The sequence below is a fragment of the Indicator indicator genome, chromosome 1 (genome assembly GCF_027791375.1).
Source record: "Indicator indicator isolate 239-I01 chromosome 1, UM_Iind_1.1, whole genome shotgun sequence".
Taxonomy (NCBI): domain Eukaryota; kingdom Metazoa; phylum Chordata; class Aves; order Piciformes; family Indicatoridae; genus Indicator; species Indicator indicator.
In genome coordinates this window covers 54,172,179-54,195,973 of record NC_072010.1, presented here as the reverse complement: position 1 = coordinate 54,195,973, position 23,795 = coordinate 54,172,179, and the positions used below count along the sequence as shown (strand labels likewise).

Below are 23,795 nucleotides of genomic sequence, written 5' to 3'. Positions count from 1 at the left end.
GACAAAGAGCTGTACGAACACACGTAACACACTGTTCATTCTCATATTAACATTTGCACATGTATATATCATACTCCAAGGAATTTAAAGAGTCTTCTCTTTCTGATTCTTTAAAACTCATAAAAATAATGTAGTTCTCTTTGAAAATTGCAGAAACTGCTGTGTGCTGATGCAAGCCATTATTTGCTGGCTCATAATCATCTTCTCTGTGTCTGTTAGAATCAATGATGCATTAATCGCTTATCAAAATTTGAGACAGTTCATGAGTCACTCTGAAGATTAAATAAATAAATATGACACAATTTCATCAGAATTCCTGTGCTCTGCCTCTTAAAGCTGAAAAACTGTATTTATTACATGTCAGAAGTAGGTCTTGATACCTAATGTATGGGCAAATATAAAATAATATTTATATTCAGCCAATCAGAACTGACTGAGTAGATGACCATGTTTCACAGGATCAGTGCATCAGTTTTACTTTACCAAATTACAGGTTAGAGAGAAAGGACTGGTCAGTTATCTAAAGTGAAAGATAAATCTAAACATGCAAATCTGACACAGATTGAGGAGAAAATTAAATATTTTGTTTAAATTCTTTAAATTCATCATTATGTGCATAAAAGAGAACACTGAAGCAATAAAACAATTTTCTTATGTTCATAAGAAACATTTCTTTTGTGCTTCTAATAATCATCCCCAGTGTGACATATAAAAAGTTTCTAATCTGAAGATAAATGTTGCTGAGATTTAACTCTCATTTCCACATATGTCAAAGTATTACTCTGTATGTATAAAATATTTATGAAATTTGTTTTTTTACCAGATAATTTAATTTTCTCTTGTTAATATTTTAACCTTCTAAACTTAATAATGTATTTCGTTGTTCAACCTTGTTCAGTAGGACTTAACATAGTTGTAAAGTTAAACTTAAAGCTATTCAATGCCTCTACTGAAAATGTTAACTTCTAGATAAAAAGAGTGAAGCAATAGAAGTGTCCATTAGATTCTGCAACAAAAATTTTCACTCAGCAAAATTCTGAAAACATCTGTGGTTTCACAGGAGATGGCGAAAGATAAATTCCCCACAAGAGCACTTTTCATTTTGAAAAGCCTTTACTATAAACGCTGTCAAAATGTTGTATCTCCATTTGGTGTTAAATTTGCAAACAGAATATGGAAATTAGCAGGTCATGTGCATGATTGAAATAAAAACTGACAGTGATGGAAAAATTAATTGTTGAATAAACCTGACCTCAGATGCAAATGTATCCATCACCATAAAAATAGCCAAACAAGTAATAATCAGCGGTGCTACTTTTCTTGGTGTCATGTTTACACCCAGCATGGAGAGAAACTGCTTCTTACCTGCTCAGAAAATTCTGGCCCATTGATACAAGCCTGTACCACAGCATCATTAACAAGTGAATGGAAGTTTAGAAGCACATGCTCAATGTCATGTGTTCCACTCATGGCACTTGAGAGCTCCTCCAGGGACTGAATATATCCCTGCCAATGAAGATCAACTTCTGCCATATTAGCTAAGCAACCTTGAATGGCATTGAGGCAGTAGCCCATACAGGGCTTACTTAAAGTCAGCCCTTGGCAATGGGGGCAGTACTGCATCCTTAGTAAAGCTCTGCTACAGTCTTTAGAGAAATGCAGATGATCTGTTGCATTGATCACTTCAATTCCCAAATTCAGAACCTGCAAGAAAGACTGGCTAGCTAACAGTGATCTTCCCATTTGTCCCATGGCCTTTTTGGGAACATTACCAAAGGGCCTGATGTCTCTTCTTGCCATTCGGAGGCACTCTGCATATTCCAGTGAAATGTCAGTCAGACCAAGATTAATCAGGTGGTTGTAGACTACTGGGAAAAGGCTGTCAAAAAATCTATTGACAAATTCCTCTATGCTAACTTTTGTGCCAAATACAAAGAGTCCAACATCAGTGAAAAATTCCTGAACATGTACAGTAGCCTCAGCAGCCATGTTTCTATATGCATTGAAGAAAAGTGTACCTGTGTAATTCTCAGCCAGTCTGATAAGCACTTCAAAGGTTTCTGTAATTACAAAACAAAAACAAAAAAATTAAGGTTTGAAAAATACAAAATTAGAGTAAGAAAATAAAACAGTTACATCAGGACCATCTTACATTTACCATGAATGCATTTATGCACTAGAATTCACAAAGAGAGAAGCTTCTCACAAACTGTGATGGCTGTCTTTTGTACATAGGCAAGAACCTTACAAATAATGTTACAAAACATTTAATAACCCATATGTTTTCTTGGCAGGATATATTAAACATAGCCTAAGAAAATATTAAAGGAAATTGATTGTAAGCTCAGTTATTAAACATGAAATACAACAAAGTCCTACTGTATCTAAGTACATATATCCGTTATCTCTCTCAACTCATGACTCATTCTGCAAGCTGCAATGAAAAGTTAAATGCTTTCAGCCACTCCATTTGAAGCAATTTCTCTTACCATCCTAAATGGATGGCCCAAAGTAACATTAAACAACATAAACAACACTTCCACTCCAAGAAAACTTAACTTGTAAATATTTTTGTCTTGTCTTCTAAAGATGTACCAAGCACACATGAGAAAATGCTTCTAAACACTGTTCTTTGGTCTGACAATTGTTATGGTCACGCAAATCCTGGAATGTGCAAATTGCTCTCCTTGGGCACTGTGATGGGTACACTCTCTTTATGGTTCAAGGTCTGCATAACTGGTAAAGCCTAAATGAATTAACTTACATTTAATTTCATGTGTTAGGTGACAATCCTTAAGTATTCTGAATAGTTTTTACTAAAACGATTAAAGTATACTGGAGAAGTATTCTCTGCTGACTTCTCTGTGATTTGCAGGTAAAGAAAAACGCTGATTTTCAAAACAGAAAAAGAGTGTATGCATTTAAGAATTTTCTAGATTTGTCTGAGAAGCTGCACATGAGAGCAGACAGACAACATATGGATAAAAAGGTAACTTATCTTAGAGGTGTGGTGAAGGCACCATATGCCCAGAATTATGCCCCCAAATATCAGCAAACTTGTCCCAAAATGATTTGGCAAGTCCCCCTGCTTTCACCCTCCTTTCTAGAGTGCGAGACAAAGGCCCAGGTGCCAACCTATCTCCTAAGGGGTAAACAACTACGCCCACCCACCACATGGCATGCTCATGCTCCCTCCATTTAAGGGCATAATTCTAGCTTCAAGCTTTCTATAGGCTAAAGCAGGTTGTTAATAAGTGTGGCCATTGGCCAGATCCAGCCTCGAGAAATCTATAAGTATTACCCTCCTTGTTTACAATTTGCTCTTTCCTTTTGCTCTCTCGCTTTGCTCGAGGTATGTAAGCTCGCAGTGCTTAAGCTCATTGCCTGTAAGTCTTCTCACTCCCACATGTAAGCATACTAGAGGCCTCTGCAACATGGAGAAGAAGCCAGCTCCCCGATCTGCCCGAGGAACTGGCAAAGGAGATCCCTTCGCTGAAGCTATGAAAGCCAGCGTCGTAAACCCAGTCACGTCTTAAGGAGGACTTGACTCCCCAGAGTAAGCTTTAGCCCAGAGGGGGAGGGACTAGTCCAAGCCCAGCAGTCCAACATCTGCTACAGCACTAAGCAGCTGACCAAGCAGCCATGCGTCCTGCGTGACCGCACTGTTCACAGGAGACAAACTCAGGACTTCCTGACAGAGAGAGAGAGAGAGAGAGACCCCCTCTCCTTTGAGTCAAGCCAAGGACTGCACTGTAACCTTAAATGGGAAGCAGTCGCTGAGAATCGACATTGTTAGCTCATTTCGAGCCGAGGGGAACGGCCGCTCTGCTTAGCCGCATCCCTTCCCCGAAGCCCGTCTCCGGGATCAGAGACAGCCGACCCCACCGCACAGGACCACTTCCCAGCACCAATCCTGCCAGCCCCCCCCCCGCCTCAGTTGCACCGTGGGACCACGCTGCCAGAAAGCCTCGTCCCCCCCCGCGCAGAGGCAGGAGGAGAAAGTAAGTCACCCCACGGCCTGCCAGCGACTCAGCCACAGCCTCAGTCCCGGGCCAGCCCCAGGCAAACAGACAGCGAGCAGCCAGCTTAACCCAGCAACTTGCTTTGCTACAAAGACAAAGACGCTATCTTTTCACATGTGCAACACTCACTAACATTCAGTTCAAAGCACCCACGCCTAGCTGCATGATACTCCAACTTGAATTGCTTTGATAGCATTGTAAATATTTCTCTGTGTATATAGTTAAAGCTGTCAAGCGTCTAGTCTGGTCAAGTCGCCATCTGGTGGACAAGCGGTGGAACTGCACTCTCTGTTCCCTTAATTAGAACTTAATTCTGTAAATATTCTGATTGGGTCAAATTATATATACTAAACCAGTTATGGAATATGTTTTCTCAACCATGCATTAAAATAAATATATATAAAAACAGTGAGTAAGTGGTTATTAATAATTTTAATAACAAAATATTTTCATAATGCATAAATTAATAACCTTCATCACAAGAGGTGAGAATAAAGACACATTAACATATATTACAAGTTTTAACCCATTTTATCTACTGGATTATATGACTCTAACTCATTCTTTCAAGCTTTACAAGTTTTCATTTTTTTTTTCACATTTATTTTTGTAAAGGCACTCTGTAGAAATAGAGGAAAAGTATGAAGTGCAGTTCATACTATTCAAACAAAAATGTTAAAAATAGGCAGGATCAAATAGCATCAAACTATGTCAGGCAATTACTGAAGCAATCTGAAGTATGATGTTATGTCACTGACTGAAAGGAACAGTAGAAAACTCAGAATAATTTTAATCACAGAATCACACAGAATTAGCCACTTTGGAAAAGACCTTTGAGATCATCAAGTCCAACCTATCACCCAACACCATCAAATAAACCATGGCATTAAAGTGCCTCATCCAGTGTTGTTTTTTTTTTCAAACACCTCCAGGGACAGTGACTCCACCACCTCCCTGAGCAGCCCATTCTAATGGCAAATCACTCTCTGTGAAGAATTTCTTCCTAACGTCCAGCCTAAACCTCCTCTGGTGCAGCTCGAGAGACTGTGTCCTCTTGTTCTGTCACCAGTTGCCTGGGAGAAGAGACCAACCCCCACCTGGCTACAACCTCCTTTCAGGTAGTTGTAGAGAGCAATAAGGTCTCTCCTGAGTCTCCTCCAGGCTAAACACCAGAAGTTCCCTCAGCCTCTCCTCACAGGGCTTGTGCTACAGACCCCTTACCAGCTTTGTTGCCCTTCTCTGGATACATTAGAGCATCTCAACATCTTTCTTAAAATGAGGGGCAACCAAGATTAGCTATCATGTATTTAATCTATATGTATGCATAAGAATAAATGTCTTATATTCTGATAAAAAGCTTATTCAGGTCAGTGAAATTGTCACTGACTTCAATGGGTTTGAAATTGCACACTTTGTGAAAAGATCGTGGGGAAGGTACAAAAAACTAATCCCCTTACACTTTCTATGTGCTCTTTGCTTTTTTCTATGAGAAATCAGTCATAAGCTCTACTCTTCTATTACATACTAACTCTTAGTTTTGTATTTCACATTGCCCTGAGGACTGATTTTGCTATCTGTTTCTTTTTCCATTCCTCTAACATTCACAAAACAAAAAGTGTTGATTGCCCACAGTAAAGAGTAGGAAAGTGCATAACATTTGTTTTGTTGGTTTGGGTTTTTTTCCATTACTCTGGCACATACATATGTGCATCTCTCCTAAAGTGAATTTCACTAGAATCATTCCTATGTGCTCAAAGCTAGGAGTGCCTGAATCTGCATGATTCAGCAAAGTTTCAGTTTGTTTCACAAGTCAGACTCCTGAAGGCAGAGCCCTGCATGGAGCTAGGCTCCCACCAATGGAGCTCTATTGAATACATCAAAGCCTCTTCAGTTTATCCCATGAACTGTCATGTAGAAGTGCCACCTGAGTAACTCTGTAGATCACAGCTGCATGCATCACCACCAGCTCCGTGACTTTTCTCAGCCTTAGCACTTCATGCCAGATCATACTTGAGACACTTGCACTGCACCCCCGTTTGTGTGTACATAAGTATGTACAAGAGATCAGTGCCCTTCTAGAGTATCAGACGAGACACAGCACATCATATAGGGCATATGAGATTGATCAAGATGCTCACTTCAAGGTGATTGAACCAAGGATAAGATCTCCACCACCTATAAAGGCAGTTTAGACACAGGAAGTACATATAAATTACAGCCCTAATTATCATACTGTACATTATGCCTCACTTCCTTGGAGGGAATAATGAATGCAAAGTACAATCCTACTATGGAGTCTTTACTTAACTGCCAAAGAGTGCTTAATACTATTAATACAATAGCAGATGTCATTTATCCACCTGTCCAGAAGGGCATGGGTCCTGTGTCACATCTGTAGGCTTTGTGTTGATGATTTGCATAAAAAATGGTACAAGATGGCTGTACCTAGACACCTGAACTAAATTCTAGATACCCAGCTATCACTGCCTCAAGAACCCTTCGTATCTTGGAGAGGCAAGAATAATGAAGACAAAATTTTAAATCAAATTGATTCTTGGTTTAGACAGTTTAAAATAATAATGTGGAGAATATTAAAGTCTCCTGGGAAAATGGCTATTTCTGTAATGATAGACTCAGTCTTTTACAAAAATGTTGCCAGTGCTTTAGATGAAAATTCTTAAAGTAGGTAATGCTAGTAAAATAATGATGTTATAATAATGTCTTTATGACATGAATAAGGTTTTTATGACCCTCCTCAACTTTTTATCATTACCTTTTGCTAGATTAAAATCATAAAGTATGTGATTTAAAATGTCTGTTACAATCCATGGCTGCAGTATCCTATTACCAAAAGCACAAATATTAGATGAAAGAATAAATCATGCTGCATATGGAAAGTCAATACGTTTTAAAATGTGGTCTAAACAATAACAAACTTTCAAGACTGAACTATATTGCTAGTGTCCCAGAAACCTGCAGAAGAATGAGTACAATAAACAACTCCGTGATTTATTATCTATGCTTAAATTATTATTTGTACATGCCTAAGTCAGAAATCAGGGATGTCAATAGAGTAACCCATTAGTTTTTCAAAGGAACAGTAATATCTCTCTTCCTGTTTTTTTCTAGGAAGGCACAAAAGACAAAGCTAGGAAGCACTTTTTTGTTTTGTATATTGCATTTATTCAGCTGATTCTTCAGATCAGCACATGCATACATTCGTTTTTGGTAATAGTGTACTTAAAGTGATCACAAAGTGATGTAAAATATCGCGCCATTGTTTAAACCAAAAAAATCACAGTATTTCATTCTTTCTTTAACCTTTCTGTTCCTGAGAGCTATGGGTAGTTCTAGATTATAAAGATATCAGAATGTATAATCAGTCCAGTGGGCTACTGGCTTTAAAATGCAACACAAATGTATACATGTGCCTTGTTTACCAGAACAATTCATAAAGAGAACAGAGTGAAATCTTGGGTTTATGCCTGGACACTAATCAGATTTAATGAAAATATTGCACAGAGAGAAATGAGATTTGGATTGGATTTTGAACCAATTTTACAATACTTATCCTTAGTAGTTTTGGTAAAGTATCTTTCTACTGCAGGTACATTTGAAAAATAATTTCTATGGAATTGCTTTGCTACAAAAGCAACTGCATTTTCTTAAATTCACCCACAGATAAATGTTCTATACAAATGAGAAAACACATGGTCTAAATCCTGAATGTTACCTTTTGAAACATTGATAGTACTTAACACAAAGATAGTCTAATAAATTAAAAATCCAGTACTGGTACTGGACCAGCAAATTGTGAAATTTCATAATTCAGTAGCAATTCACCAGCCTCCATTATATATTATAAATTAATTCACACTTAATCAGGGTAACATATAGAACTCAATAAATTATACCCAGAGAGGGGAAAAACCTATCCTTGAACTACGGACATAGCATTTAGCAAGAATGTTTTTCACAGTCCAGGGGGAACCAAAACTGATGAGCCTGGATTATTTTAAGTATCAGCCTATAATATACAGGAATTCAGACAACTAAATCCAAACAAAAGCTGAGAAGCCTAATATATTATGACTTACATTATGACTTGAAAAATCCTATGGCAAAGTATTAGCCTATTGTGAGTTGCCATTAATGTTCAGTGATCTCATATGTTTTCCTTCTCTTTATGGGCAGTGCAAATAACGCAGAAGCATCAAACTCTCTCTACTAAAGATTTATAATCCAATGAAATGCATGTTGCGTACATTGTCCTACAGGAGTCAAGGGGAATATTTCAGGTGCAGTTTACAGCCTAGCAAACAAAAGGCATTCAAAAGTTATGAAAAGAATAATTATGGAAAATAAATTCATTCATTCATTCATTTTTGTGTACATAGTATCTTTGTTTCAAAGATATGAAACAGGGAAATACATATAGGTGGGGAATTCAGTGCACCTATTTCTAACTACAAAATAGTACATAGTGCCAGAAACACTTCAAAATCCCCGAATCATTTATTATACCAGAAAAATGAGCTGGAAGAATTAAGTCTTTGAGACATATAAATGAATTATGAGGAATGAACTCATTAGGGCATTGTCTGTGAAGGTTCTCTGGGAGAGAGATCAAAAGGGTAAGTGACAGTAAAAGATACTTGAGACTAAAACTGCTTCTCATTAACACATATTTCAAATTAACTCATTTCAGAGATTATAGACTTGTCGTTGAAGTCATTAAGAATACAGGTAGAACAGATTAAATCTGTAGCCCAAACAATTTGGTGTTGCCAAGTGTTAGGGATAAAATTTAGAGCCATAACTACCCATAACAGACTTAGAATTTGTCAGGTCTTGTTTAGTCTTGGATTTATTTTAACTGCCTTTGGAAAAACAAACAAAAAACAACAACAACAAAAAACCACAAAGACAGAAACTTGAATTAGAATTAGTTGACCATTGCCTAAATTGTTGTATTCAGTGGCCAATTATTCAGATGCCAGGAGTTCCTTACATATGCTGTGATTTTGAGTTTGAACATTTAATATGGCGAAGAATCTAGAAAAATACATCCCTAAGACAGGTGAGATGAATTTCACTCACAACTGCGCTATATGTTTTTCCTAGTCTGAATTGATAATCGTGCTTCTAATTCTTATTTCATAATCTACTTATTAATATCATCATTCAGTGTTAATATTTTCTAAGTAATCCTGATACTGACTGTTTTGCTATGTAGAATTACCTTTCTAAATAAATATGGTCAGAGCCTTTTTCTTTTTCTTCTCTACCTACCTATTTATACATTCAAGAACAGACCCAGCACTGCAACATGACTTGTGTTCAGCTGATCTGATACTATGATCTGCAAGTCACAGAATCACAGGATGATAGAATTATTAAGGTTGGAAAAAACCTCCAAGATCAAGTCCACCCTTTAGCATAACACTGCCAAGTCCACCACTAAACCATGTCCCTAAGCACTAAATCTGCTAGTCTTTTAAACACCTCCAGGGATGGTGATTCCACCACTTTTCATGGCAGTCTGTTCCAAATCTTAACCACTGTTTCAGTGAAGAATTTTTTTCCTAATGTCCAATCTAAACCTCTCCTGACGCAATTTGAGGTCACTTTCTCTCATCCTGTCACTTGTTACTTCAGGGAAGAGCCCAATCCGCTTCTCACAACAATCTCCTTTCAGGTAGTTGTAGAGAGATAAAGTCTCCACTCAGCTGCCTCTTCTCCAGATTAAACAACCTTAGCTCCCTCAGCTTCTCACAGAATCACTGAATGCTAGGGATTGGAAGAGACCCCTAAAGATCATCAAGTCCATCCCCTCTGCCAAAGTAGGATCATCTAAGGCAGGTCTCTTCTCATTACACTTGTTCTGTAGATCCTTCACCAGCTTTGTTGTCCTTCCCTGGACATGTTAAAGCACCTCTATGTTGTTCTTGTAATAAGGGGACAAAGATTGAACACAGTATTTGAGGTGCAGTCTCACCAGTGCCAAGTACCTGCTGGCTGCACTACTCCAGGCCAGGATGCTGTAGGCCTTCTTGGCCACCTGAGCACACTGCTGGACCATGTTCAGCCATTTGTCAATCAGCACGCTCAGGTCCTTTTCCACCGGTCAGCTTTCCAGACACCCTTCTCCAAGCCTATAGCATTGTATGGCATTCTTGTGAGACAAGTGCAGGAGCTGACACTTGGCCTTGTTGAACATCATACAGCTGGCTTGACCAATCAATCCAGCCTGTCCAGACCCCTCTGTAGAGCCTTCCAATACTTGAACAGATCAACACCCCCACCCAATTTGGTGTGATCTGTAAACTTACTGAGGGTGCATCCCCTCTTCAGATCACTGATGAAAATATTAAAGACAACTGGCCCAAATACTGAGCCCTGGGGAACACCACTTGTGACTGGCCACCAACTGGATTAGCTCCATTTAGCATTACTCTGAGCTCAGACATCCAGCCAGTTTTGCACTCAGCAAAGAGTACACCTGTCCATGTCATGAGGAGTCAGTTTCTCCAGGAAATTCTGTAGGGGACAGTGTCAAAGGCTTTACTAAAGTCCAGGTAGACAACATTGACAGTGTCTCCCTCTTCACCCAGTTGTCCTGCAGATGTCATGTGATAACACTCTGCTCCACTACCTTTCCTAGCACCAAGGTCAGGTTGACAGACCAAGTCTTGTATTTGCTTTTGTGATGGTTTAAAACTGTCTTTTTCATTTTTCTTTGCAAAGTTTGAGCAGAGAAGGTGAAGGAATGTAAATAAGTCACTATTGGGTGTAAGAAAGCAAAATAATGATTGTTCTAAACACTTCCATTGGATAGATAGAAATGTTTAAGAATCTCTACTCAAAACAAAGTTGGGGTAGTGGGGGTCTGAGTTCACAACTTGCTGGGCTGTCTGGCTGCTGCCGCTTCTTCTTTTCTGTCTGGAGATAACACACTGACCTTGGCGAGCTAAGTTAACAGCCTCTCTGCTTCTTAACTCTCTGCTTTCTGCCAGGGGGAGGAGGCCCCTGGGAGAGAGGCCCCTTGGGAAAGGCCCCTTTGGGGGGAAGCAAAGGGAGCTTGGTTGTGCTTTTCTGTTGATTGTATATATTTGTAAATGTTGTGAATTGTGTATATTTGTACATATTTGTTGCATTCATCATAGATTGTAGATTTGCTTGTAAATACAGCTTTCATTTGCTTTCCAGACTGAGCTAGCCTGGTTATTGTCAGTGAGGGGGATTTCAGCTCTCACACTGATACAGCTTTTTATAAAATATTGGAATAAAATGACCTTTTTTTTTTCCAGATCTCTGGAACTTCATTAATTCTTATAATTTCATAAAAAATGTCATCATTGTTTCAGAAAATTCTAACTTTTTGGTGAAACTTACTACTGTTGATTTTAAAATATCTACCCTTAGAATCTGCCATGTAACACACTCCTGATTTGTAACTGGAATGTAAGGTATTTCATCATACCTTGATAGATGATAAATTTTGAGTAGCTGTCATATTAATGAATGAAAAACAATCACATTAATTAACATTACATGTTTATTATTTTATCCAGTTATAATCAGTGACTCCACTTTTATCCCGATATGGTTCTTTTCCCTTTTTTGAAGTCTCTTGTTATTCTTTTAATAGTGATGATTATAGGACCATTCATCTTGCCATTATGGAAGCAACAAGAGCAGATTGTTTTGTATAGTGCCAGGAGAAGTAACCAGCAATAAATACAGCTCTACTAAACCCTTTTTTCGTTCTTGATTCTGCTTACCTTTTCTGTATTTTTGCATTGTTCTGTGTGTTTCACAGGCAGTGCTTCCTCATTGGAGGAAAGTATTTCCAAATTTTGAATTTATTGCCTGCTTCCTTGGAATGAAATATGCCCAGAAGTGGAATGCTCCAGGGGATCACTCTTTTAAAACTGGTATCCTATAATGAAGTAATTTGAAAATCTTCTTACATAAAATGTTGTGCATGGTTTGCAAAAGAACATTAAATTTATAATGATTTATGATATGCATTTTTATATATTTGCCATAATAAATAAGAAAGGCATGTCACCTCAGATGTCTTAAGTATTTTTTGCAAAAGGAAATGTGAAATTTATAGCAGGATGATGTTGAGTTCATCTTAAGATGAGAAACTTAATTGATTAGAAGGGCAAAATTATTTATGATCCCACATTTTAATTAAACATTTATCTAACCTCTTTAAAAATGTACAGCTATGGAAAATCAGAACCTTCAAGAAAATTGTTACACTGTAGTCTTACTCTCACTTGCTGTCACCAATGAGAACAAAGTATCTTCTTCTTCCTCCTTTTAGGTATTTCAAATTAGATCTTCCCCACCTGACTGTTGACAATTCCAAAGACCAATGCGTCTCCAAAGTAGATGAGTCTACATCTCGGCACATCAGTAGAGAAGATGATGGTATGATTCATCTGACTTAGTTTAGTGTCCACATGGATATAAGATGAATCATGCTGCTTTTCTCCTCTATTTATACAGAGAAAGAAGATGATTAGTTCAGAGAAGCCAGATAATGATCTTACTCCTGAAAACTGTAGTAAGTTTCATTTTCTTAAAATGAACAGTCCACCTTCTTTCAGACCCATTCTGACTACAATTTATCTTAAACCTAAAGACTAGCCTAAATTGCCCAAATTATGTGCTTAAGTGGACAAGATATATGTTTATGAGTTTTAAATCCATACATAGCTCTGCCTGACTAGGTACTTCAAAAACAATTTGTTAAACTATTTCAGAACAGCATCACTTTTCTAACTCATGTTTACCTTGGGAACTACTAAGCTGTCTACATCGTCTCACAGAAAACTGCAGAGCCAGTCATTCTCCAGTCTTCAAATCACCTTATTCCATCTAAATGCACAATCTCCTCATGTCCCCATCAAATGGCAACTGGCTATTTTGAATTCTACCTCCATTTTCCAGCCTGCACATGAGCCTCCTTTACTTCTTGAGAGCACACTGATCGTTTCACCCTTTAACAAAGTAGTGAAAATGGTGGCTGCACTTGCCCAAGAACCAGAGAATCATAGAATCATAGAATTGTTAGGGTTGGAAGGGACCTCAAGGATCATCTAGTTCCAACCCCCCCTGCCATGGGCAGGGACACCTCACACTAGTTCAAGTTGCCCAGAGCCACATCCAGCCTGACCTTAAAAACCTCCAGGGATAGGACTTCTACCACCTGTTCCAGGGTCTCACCACCCTCATGGTGACAAACTTCTTCCTAACATCCAATCTGAATCTACCCATTTCTAGTTTTGCTCTATTCCCCCTAGTCCTATCACTACCTGATATCCTAAAAAGCCCCTCACCAGAAGGCCACAGTAAGGTCTCCTCAGAGCCATCTCTTCTCCAAACTGAACAGCCCCAACTCTTTCAGTCTCTCCTCATAGGAGAGGTGCTCCAGTCCTTCGATCATCCTCATGGCCCTTCTCTGGACAGGCTCCAGCACATCCAGATCCTTCCTGTAATAGGGGCTCCAGAACTGGATGCAGTACTCCAGGTGGGGTCTCACCAGAGCAGAGTAGAGGGGGAGAACCACCTCCCTTGATCTGCTGGTTATGCTTCTCTTGATGCAGCCCAGGATGTGATTGGTTTTCTGGGCTGCAAGTGCACACTGGTCGCTCATGTTGAGCTTCTCATCCACCAGCACCCCCAAGTCCTTTTCTTCAGGGCTGCCCTCAAGCCAGTCACTGCCCAGCCTATATTGGTGCTTGGGATTGCCCCGACCCAGATGCAGGACCTTGCATTGGGTCTTGTTGAACCTCATGAGGTTGTCATCAGCCCACCTCTCCAGCCTGTCAAGGTCCCTCTGGATGGCATCCCTTCCCTCCAGTGTGCCTGCTAAAGTGTCTTTCTATTGTCCCTCTAAGCACTTGATAACCATTCAATGCAGATTTCAAAATGTTTTGCATATGTTTAGTGGCAATTTATTCAATACAATCTCCTTTTTATGAGGAGTTGGAGTACATGGTATGTTGAAGAGTGTAAAAAGACTTAGGAAAGGCAAGTAACTTAACATCTGTGCTTCTCACATAGTCATGTTTTGGCTCCATTTCCATTCATAGAAATTAGATTAATCTGACCTGATTTGTACCCAGTAATACAGTTTTATTGTTACTTACCAACTTGATACCTTCTTGTATTTGTTTTTTTATTCCCAGTAAGTGAAATTAAGCTGAGCATTAAAAAACTAACTGAAATGAAGCTAATCATTAAAAAAAAAAAAATCTGTCTTTTGCTACCTCTACAAAATCGAAGAAACTATTAGTGCACTTCAGAATGTGTAAATTGACAAAAGAAACCGATCAATGACAATGATGTGGAAAATAATTCTGAAATTAACACCCTTTGCATTTACCAATGGTGCTCCCCAGCTGCGCAAAGGGGTCCTTGATTTGTTAACAGTCTAATCAGCGTTGGTGATATCTGGGCCTGAGCAAAATTAACTATTTCCAGTGGAACCTGGTAGGACATGTGAGAACAGTTTGTCTTTCTCCACATTTTTTTAACGATTTTGCATAAGAAGCTGAATTACATTATACTCCTAGAGCAATATATACTGTAATGTCAGCTATTAATACACATTTCACCTCTGCAATACAAAGTATAAGGCTCATTATGGAGCCTTCCAACTTATATAATTCAGTTCAGATATAACCTTGAACATATGCATGCCAATACTCATGAAAGCAGTGATACATACTAAACAATGACAATGCCAAACTCAAAACCCACAAGGAAGAAGACTGAAAAAGATCACATCGGCTTATCATACCCATCACACAAGTAAACAGGGTGGTGATTCATCTCAGCTACTACCTCAGCTAAATACCATATTCCCTTTTTTTCAACAGTAGAAAGTTATGGGGATGTTTAAACCATGAATCATCTGACCTATTTTAGATGTTTTTGGGAAGATGAATCATACCAAAATATTTATGGGGAGATGAATCATGCCAAAAAAGTTCCTCTCACTTGATTTTCTATTGAGGGAACCAATGGTGCTCCCTCAGTGGAACTCAAAGACCCACTCTATTACACCAGTCATGTTTTCATACTTCACTTGTAGAGTTTGGTTATTTAAATTAGTTATTTAAATTAGAGATTTACTTATAACTTACTTAAATTAGAGATTTACTTATGATTTTATTATTGACCTGTAACAGCTGTATCTGAATTTCCACTGTAGAAAATTAGATGAAACTTTGTCTCCACCAGAGATTTGTTTGTCAAGGGAAGATTTTCTTGCAACTAGATATGTTTTTAAAATGTGCAACTAGGTATGTTTTTAAAATGATGTATTCATCTAACTTCACTGTATGAATATAATCTATAACACACCACAAATTTCTGGTGAAATTGTAAAGAAAATACACATCCTGTACAGATGCTGAACAATATACCTCTGCAAGTCGGAAGTAACATCCAATTTCTTTTTGATATCTACAGTTATCTTGTGACTGTTAGATCAACATTAAACTAAATGCGTGTGCATCTCCTTTATATATGTATATTGACCACTGGACTCATAGCTAAAAGCTTACTCACAGCATTGTTTGCCCTACAGATTCTTTCCAAGGTATCCTGTCTGGTTCTACAGAGACCGCTCCAAAAAATATAGCTGGAATTGTGTAAACTTCAGCACTCTCTATGCTGTGGGAAGCTTCCCATTCCCTTCATTCCTCTGGCACGCCTCACCATATGGCATAGCACGTTGGGTTCATTTTGATGGTACCGTGAATCCTTCATATTATTGCAGAGTGAAAAAATGCACTAAAAAAATAAAAGGTCTTGTAAAATCAAGAGTGCACACACAGCCAAATAGTACCTAAAAAGGATGTGGACTTTCTGCTCTAGATGGAGCTAGCCCTAAGTGGTATGGACACAAGCCATACTCTTACTTGGCATGTGCTCTGATAATGCCTCCCTAGAAGACCTGTGCAGTGAGCAATGCTGATAGAGCTAACATGTTCAGTTTGGGGCAACCTTCTTTCTGTAATCAGGAAGACAGCTCTCACCCTTTTGTGAACCTTTTGTCTCACTTCTCCATTTTGTACTTTGTTCCAGAACTGCCAATGAGGTTGCCTCACCCTGAGCTAATAGAGATCAAGGAGATGAAAGAGGTTCAAGAGAAAAAAGCAATACAAGTTGTGTGCTGTCTGCTAAAGATTGAAAGTAGTAGCCCTATTCTTCACCACCCTTCCAAATCCAGTTTCACAAGATCACATATTAAACTATTTCCTGAACCAGCCATTTGACTAGCAATGATAAAATAGATGCGACTAAACTCTTCTTCAGACTGTGGTCCTCAGAGAATGGAGTAGGGGAGGGAAAACCAAGAACACTGATCTGTTGTGACTATGAAAGGCAGGAAAGCTTCAGTTTCGGTTCCAATGGTATACTACTCTCATAAGAAAGACAAGTAAATTAGTCTTACTTTAATCCTAAGTGATGAGTAGTTATTGTAGCTCTTGAACTCAGACTGTTACTCCAAACTCAGGATATTCAAAAGACATAAAAAGCTTTTTCCATGACCTTGAAAATCATCTGTCTAGAAAAAAATAAAGCACTCCCTTCTCCATGCTTGCAGGAACTATGCTTCTGAATTAGCAAATAACTTACTGTAAAAACAAAAGGATGCTCTTCTCAGTCTTCCAAGACTCCTAGAAGTGACCTGCTCTTCCATGACCAGAAGTTCATATTTGAAGTTTGTGCATACTAAATATTACAGGAATGTTCTGTTGTGATAACTAATTTCTTCACTTTATTAGCTGTCTTTAGTGGGATGGCATTTACTGCAGTGATCAGGATCATCTTACTCTTTAAGACTCCTGTGTATGTTATCAGTGGTTCAAGACTCCTCTAACCAGTATGTTCTTTCTGTCATTTGACTCAAAGCAAATAGCACAGAAGGGATCCCTTTGTCCTCCAGCTGGCAGATAACGCAGATACCTCAAAGTTGTTTAATAATAAATATGTGACTAGTAACATGCTAGGACACCCAGGAACAGAGCATGTGTGCAATGAGTAGTACTGAAGTGTGCTACTGAACTGGCAAGGATATTACTTATCTGAAGCTGAACATCAGAACATTCTTAAATAACTATTGCATAGATTCTCTGACTTATTCCTATCATGAGGTGTTGTTTTTGTTTTTTCACTTGACATCTTTCTGCATGATTTCGTTTAGCTGGATAAATTAACTGACTTTCTGTATGTCTTGAGCAATAACTATCGGCCATTAGGAACAAAAGAAAAGTAGCATTGTAAGAACCATTATGGATCAACTGGAAATATGGGGCTTAGAAAACTTTCATCTACATGAGAAAAGATGACACCCAGAACTATTTTTTGTGGAAAAAATGCACCATAACATAAACCATAAGTCTGTGAACACTCAGATTACAAGAGAAGTGTGGCCAGCAGGTCAAGGGAGGTGATTCTCCCCCTCTACTCAGCTCTGGTGAGACCCCACCTGGAGTACTGCATCCAGTTCTGGAGCCCCTATTACAAGAAAGATATGGACATGCTGGAACATGTCCAGAGAAGGGCCACCAGGATGATCAGAGGGCTGGAGCACCTCTCCTATGAGGAGAGACTGAAAGAGTTGGGGCTGTTCAGTCTGGAGAAGAAAAGGCTCCAAGGTGACCTTATTGTGGCCTTCCAGTATCTGAAGGGGGCCTACAAGAAAGCTGGGGAGGGACTTTTTAGGATATCAGGTAGTGATAGGAGTAGGGGGAACGGAATAAAGCTGGAAGTGGGGAGATTCAGGCTGGACGTGAGGAAGAAGTTCTTCATCATGAGAGTGGTGAGAACCTGGAATGGGTTGTCCAGGGAGGTGGTTGAGGCCCCATCCCTGGAGGTGTTTAAGGCCAGCCTGATCTAGTGTGAGGTGTCCCTGCCCATGGCAGGGGGGTTGGAACTAGATGATCCTTGTGGTCCCTTCCGACCCTGACTGATTCTATGATTACAATCATATATCTCTACAGATGACACATATAAAAAAAAGACTCAATGGAATAATGAAAAAATGCCCCCCAAAAATCTATACAAAAGAAAATTTGTATTTTTTTCTTTTATTTTTTCTTTCAGGTAGAATGTTGCCTGAATCTTGAGCTTTACTTTTTTAGCTTTTTTAAAACTGAAATAAATTAGAACATACTTTAAAAGTTGCATATTTCCGGCTTTCTTCTGTCTCATGTTGATACAGTCGTTCAGATATCCGTAATAACTTACTGTTTCAACCCAAACAAATTTATGGTTCACAGTAATACAAAAGTAAATAAACATTGTTTCTAATTGTAAGACGATGAAATTATATTTTTGCTTATTGATATTCTGAGGTGGGGGATAGGAGGAATAAAAAGGTTAATATTTTCTCTTTTCTATTTCTAGTATGATAATAATGAGACAATTCCCAACAAAGTGTCATCTTTTCAAAGTATAAAGCAGGATTAATTCCATTTTACTTAAGACATCTAAAAGACTATCCAAATATTCAGAGCAGATGAAGTGTTAATCAGTGGGTTCAGATAGGCATCTCCTCTTATTTTTCCCCTGAGGCAAATCTAAGATTACTGATTAATTAAAAAGATTTTTTAAGTGTTCAAGCCATAGTTTCTACTCAGTCAGACAACTTTAAAGGGCCATTCATCCTGATTATGGCAGTCATCCACCTTAGAATGGGATGCGTTGCACTCTGGAGTTCCTTTTCTTTCTTCATGAACTAAGCTATGGCAAAATGAGGCAATAGATGAGATACTCTTTTAGCTACTTCAGAAGTGCCTAATATTAGAAAAGATTAGTCCTGCTCATAAGGTCTTCAAATTCAATCAGGTTTATTGCTAGGTGAATTTAGTACTGAGTTTACCTACTTCATGGTTAATTGCCACAAAGTTTTTTATTTTTAATTAATGGGGGGGGCAGCAGGAAAAATATTTTACCTTAAGATTCTCTGCAGTTTGGGAACCTTTAAGTGTTAAATTAATCTTGTAAGGACCTTAAAGTGCAAATAAATAACCCAATTACAAAATGTAAATTTGCCTCTAACCTGATTATAGGATAACTCCTGATGAAGCCTAAAAAGCCTAACCCATTACATAAATTAATTGTTTTCAGCAAAGATTTCCCAAAACTCAAAAATCATAAAGGAAAAACAAACAAACAAAACCATGAAAACACAACAGCAAAACCCCAAACCCAACACCAAAAAACAAAACAAAAATGAACAAACAAACAAAACCCCCCAAACCAACCCAGGATAACCTCACACAACAACCAAAACAAACCACAACAAAAAAAAAAAAAAATACAACCCCCCAAAAAACATGGTAACATCTGCTCCTGCTGGCTGTACTAGTTTTGTCTGGCACTAATACAATATGCTACCTCTGGTGATTTATTCAGTCAAACCTTGAAACACTGGTTAGCATTAGATAAATGGCAGAGGAATCTTTTTTATTTTTTTTTTCTATCCTATTAAATGTATCTGACTCAGTGATATATTATTAAAATTATCCTAGCAGGTTTAATGGTTTGTAATTATATATCTACTAGTAACATATTTACTTTTAACATTAATGAAAAGTGTATTGTTTGATATAGAGATTGGTTATCACTCATTTAAGAATTCAATAATCCCCTTTTTATGGTCCCAAAGTAAAGATGCAGCACACTGTTATTTCAATATAGTCTTCCTAAAGAACATTGATATGATTTTTATCTGATTCGTCCTATAGAAATAGATAACTGAAAAAGAAATACTGCAGAGTGAAAAACAAGTCTGTACTCTGCTGACTTTATTCAAGTTACTTTTTCTAGCAAACAATTATTTCCATTGCAGTCCAACTGGAAATTACATTCTGAACTACATCTTTACTTTAGAAAAAAATCTACCTATAGTTAAGTATCCTAAGTATCTTTATCTCCATGCACATTAAGAATATAGAATATGTCTGGCTGCATGATGAACTCATTTTCTGAAACTGTTTCAGGATAAAACCCAGGTATGTAGCAATTCCCTGTCCCAGAAAACAAACTTCAGTTTGTTTCCTTAAAAAAGTTCATGACCAAAACATCCAGGAGAGCAAGACCTGAAGATAGGAAGCTACTGATTATTAAATACTACTTCAGCTTTTCAAGAATACAACTACACAGCACACAGATTTCTAAGCAGCATCCTAGCACAAGGAAGGTGAAAGAAAATCGTTTAATAAACTGATGCTATCTGTTTTTTAATAGCAAGAATAGGAAGAAGACTGAGTTTTAACTAACACTGGCTAGCAGAGATTTCTGCCTTCAAGGGAAGATGAAGAAAACAGCTCACCTAATTCTTCAGAGTATTTCCTTTTCTGATCATCACTTCTATCTTGCTTGAGGGAGATTATTTATTATTTAAAAGCTAGCATCCCAAAGATATTCTGACAGTTATGCGCATCAGTTGAAAATAAGACACAACGTAATGTATTGTTAATGTGTAAGTGTAGGCAAGGTTGTGGCATCCATCTGTCTCACACTGTGGCCTCCTATATGTCATGGGACACAATAAATAGGCTGCTTCCACTAACTCTTCACAGATAATGGTTTTCAAACCAGAAGAGAAATTACCCAGTAACAAAATTCTTCTGAGAAAAATGATGCAAGCCACTGCTGGGTTGGATCATCCACTCCTGCTTTATCACATAATCATTTGCTGATCTTTGATCTCAGAGGCCAGAGGGGAGAGTAAGCACGGAAATCTCATACTGTTCACAGTGATAAGAAAGTCATTGCTTATTGATGTTCCTGGCCCTTGATCTTTCTTGTTGTGCTGTACTACAGCCTGATCCTCAGCTGTGAGCCACACCGGAAATTAATTCATGTTGTGTGTTAGTGGAACTTCACGATTACTTCTTCCCAAGAATGAAAAACTGAGCTTGGGATGGTAGCCAGAGAGATCCTGAATCAAATGCTGACAAGAAAAACTACTTAATTTTCAAATAATGTGTTACATATACTTATCTGACAGAAATCAATTATTTGGATTAATAGTGAGAATAGTGTTGTTCTTTTATTCAGCAGGCAGGAAATAAATGTGTTTTGGAGAAGAGAGTTTGAAAAGTTTTCAAAGCTGCTTGAATTTAAGCCTGCATTTTCATGCAGAACAACTCAAAAGGAATTAAGAAAAAAAAAAAGAGGGTGTATCACCTTTGACACTGTCTGCCATAATAAGCTCCAGGCAAAGCTGGCAGCTCATGGTTAGGACAGATTCACTCTGAAACGGGTAAAGAACTGGCTGGAGGGCCAGGCCCCAAGAGTGGTGGTGAACGGTGCCACACCCAGTTGGCAGCCAGTCACTAGTGGTGTCCCCCAGGGATCAGTGCTGGGCCCCATCCTGTTCCATATCTTCATTGATGATGTGGATGAAGGAATTGAGTCCATCATCAGTAAGGTTGCAGATGACACCAAGTTAGGAACAGGTGTTGATCTATTGGAGGGTAGAAGGGCCCTGCAGAGGGACCTGGACAGGCCAGATGGGTGGGCAGAGGCCAATGGGATGAGATTTAACAAGGCTAAGTGCAGGGTTATACACTTTGGCCACAACAACCCCAAGCAGTGCTACAGGCTGGGGACAGAGCAGCTGGAGAGCAGACAGAAAGGGAACTGGGGGTCCTGGTTGCTAGTAGGCTGAACATGAGCCAGCAGTGTGCCCAGGTGGCCAGGAGAGCCAATGGCATCCTGGCCTGTATCAGGAATAGTGTGGCCAGCAGGACAAGGGAGGTTATTCTTCCCCTGTACTCAGCACTGCTCAGGCCACACCTTGAGTACTGTGTCCAGTTCTGGGCTCCTCAATTCAAGAGAGATGTTGAGGTAGTGGAACGTGTCCAGAGAAGGGCGACGAAGCTGGTGAGGGGCCTGGAACACAAACCCTATGAGGAGCAGCTGAGGGGGCTGGGGTTGTTTAGCCTGGAGAAGAGGAGGCTCAGGGGTGACCTTATTGCTGTCTACAACTCCCTGAGGGGAGGTTGTAGCCAGGTGGGGGTTGGTCTCTTCTCCCAGGCAACCAGCAGCAGAACAAGAGGACACAGTCTCAAGTTGTACCAGGGGAGGTATAGGCTGGATATTAGGAGGAAGTTCTTCACACAGAGAGTGATTGCCCATTGGAATGTGCTGCCCAGTGGGGTGGTGGAGTCACCATCACTGGAGATGTTCAAGAGAAGACTGGATGAGGCACTTAGTGATTGCTTAGGGCTGGGGGTGATCGGTTGGACTGGATGATCTTGGAGGTCTCTTCCAATCTGGTTGATTCTATGAACAACAAAAAAATTGATGGGAACTGGCTTGAATTTAGTACTACACTTAGCTTTAAAATAGCATTCAAATAGCATTCACTTGTTGGTATATAACATATATATTATATAGATACACATCATATGACATATATACTTCCAAATCAATTCAAGACTGTTTTCTTCCATAGTTTCTACCTCTCTTTTCTCCTGCCTAATTTGCTTTACCCTACCAAGAAAAAACTGGAGAAGGGAAGCAATCTAAATCTGTTTCATTTGGGCTTTGGGACTCTGGGAAAACTTAAGCCACAACACAGGTTTGTAAAGATTTTGAGTAAGATACATCTTTTCAATCACTCTTCATCCCTGCAGCTGACAGGGGAAGGATTTGTAGATGCACTCAGCTGTGGCTTAACTTGGCTTCCATCAAAGACAATGGTTCTGGTATAGGTGATCCTACTCTGGCAAGGGGGGTAAGACTGAACCCTCAACCATCCCAAATACCACACAGAGGAGCTCAGCCTCAGACAGCACCCGTGGATGATATTGGAGCAGTTGTCAGTTCTCTTCCTACCTAACCAGGGGGCCACCAGGCCCCCTGGCCTTTTGGGATCCCCATCACCAATCACCCAGTGTGCACCATGGGGACTCACCAGTGATGAAAGGAAGATCCTCAGCCCAGATGGGCTCAGCTTAGGGCTTCTGCCTTTCCTAGGTGGGATTAAAAAGGGGAGTGGGTGGGGAGGGCAAAGTGGCCACACCTGGGGTGGGAGGAGACTCCAACAGAGCCCAGGTGCTCTAGAGTTTGAGGGGGAAAAAGGGGCAGGTGGGTGGAAAAGGGGCAGATATGGTGGGAAAGGGGAGATGGTGGTGGTGAAAGAAGGGGATTTCAAAATCACTTTGTTTTCCCTAAATCTTCCATAATGCACAACTGCAGTTCGTGGTTTGCTTTGCCTCAATGCAAAATGGACAAGCCCATCAATAGTTCATCAAATAAAGCACAGTGGTGGCTATTACAATGAAACCTTTCCATAAGTATCATTTTGCTTGATGGCAAAATCTGTGCTTTTCAGATCAAAATAACAAGTTTTAACAACAACAACAAAGTTCTCCAAGAGTGAATTTTCTCCCTGAATACCAGCAGAAAACACCAGGATGATGAAGGGCCTGGAGCATATGCCCTATGAAGAGAAGCTGGGAGCCCTGGGGCTGTTTTGTCTGGAGAAGAGAAGACTGAGAGGGGATTTAATAAATGTCTACAAATATCTGAGGGCTGGGGGTCGAGAGGGAGAGGATAGGTTCTGCTCAGTTGCACCCTGTGATAGCACAAGGGGCAAAGGATAGAAACTACAGCACAGAAGGTTCCACCTCAACATGACTTTCCAGACCCCTCTGGATGTGTTTCTGTGTGACTTGTGCTAGATTCAATGGTCCTGCTCTGGAAGTGGGGTTGGACTTG

General features: G+C 39.3%; 1 protein-coding gene across 1 annotated transcript in view; it reads right to left on the bottom strand.

Annotated features, from left to right (window-relative positions):
- The window catches only part of GPC5 (glypican 5), a 723,207-nt gene that overhangs the window by 612,862 nt on the left and 86,550 nt on the right, over nt 1–23,795 (bottom strand). The window contains 1 exon segment of the mRNA XM_054400650.1: nt 1,366–2,060. Within this exon segment, the coding sequence (XP_054256625.1) occupies nt 1,366–2,060 (695 nt within the window).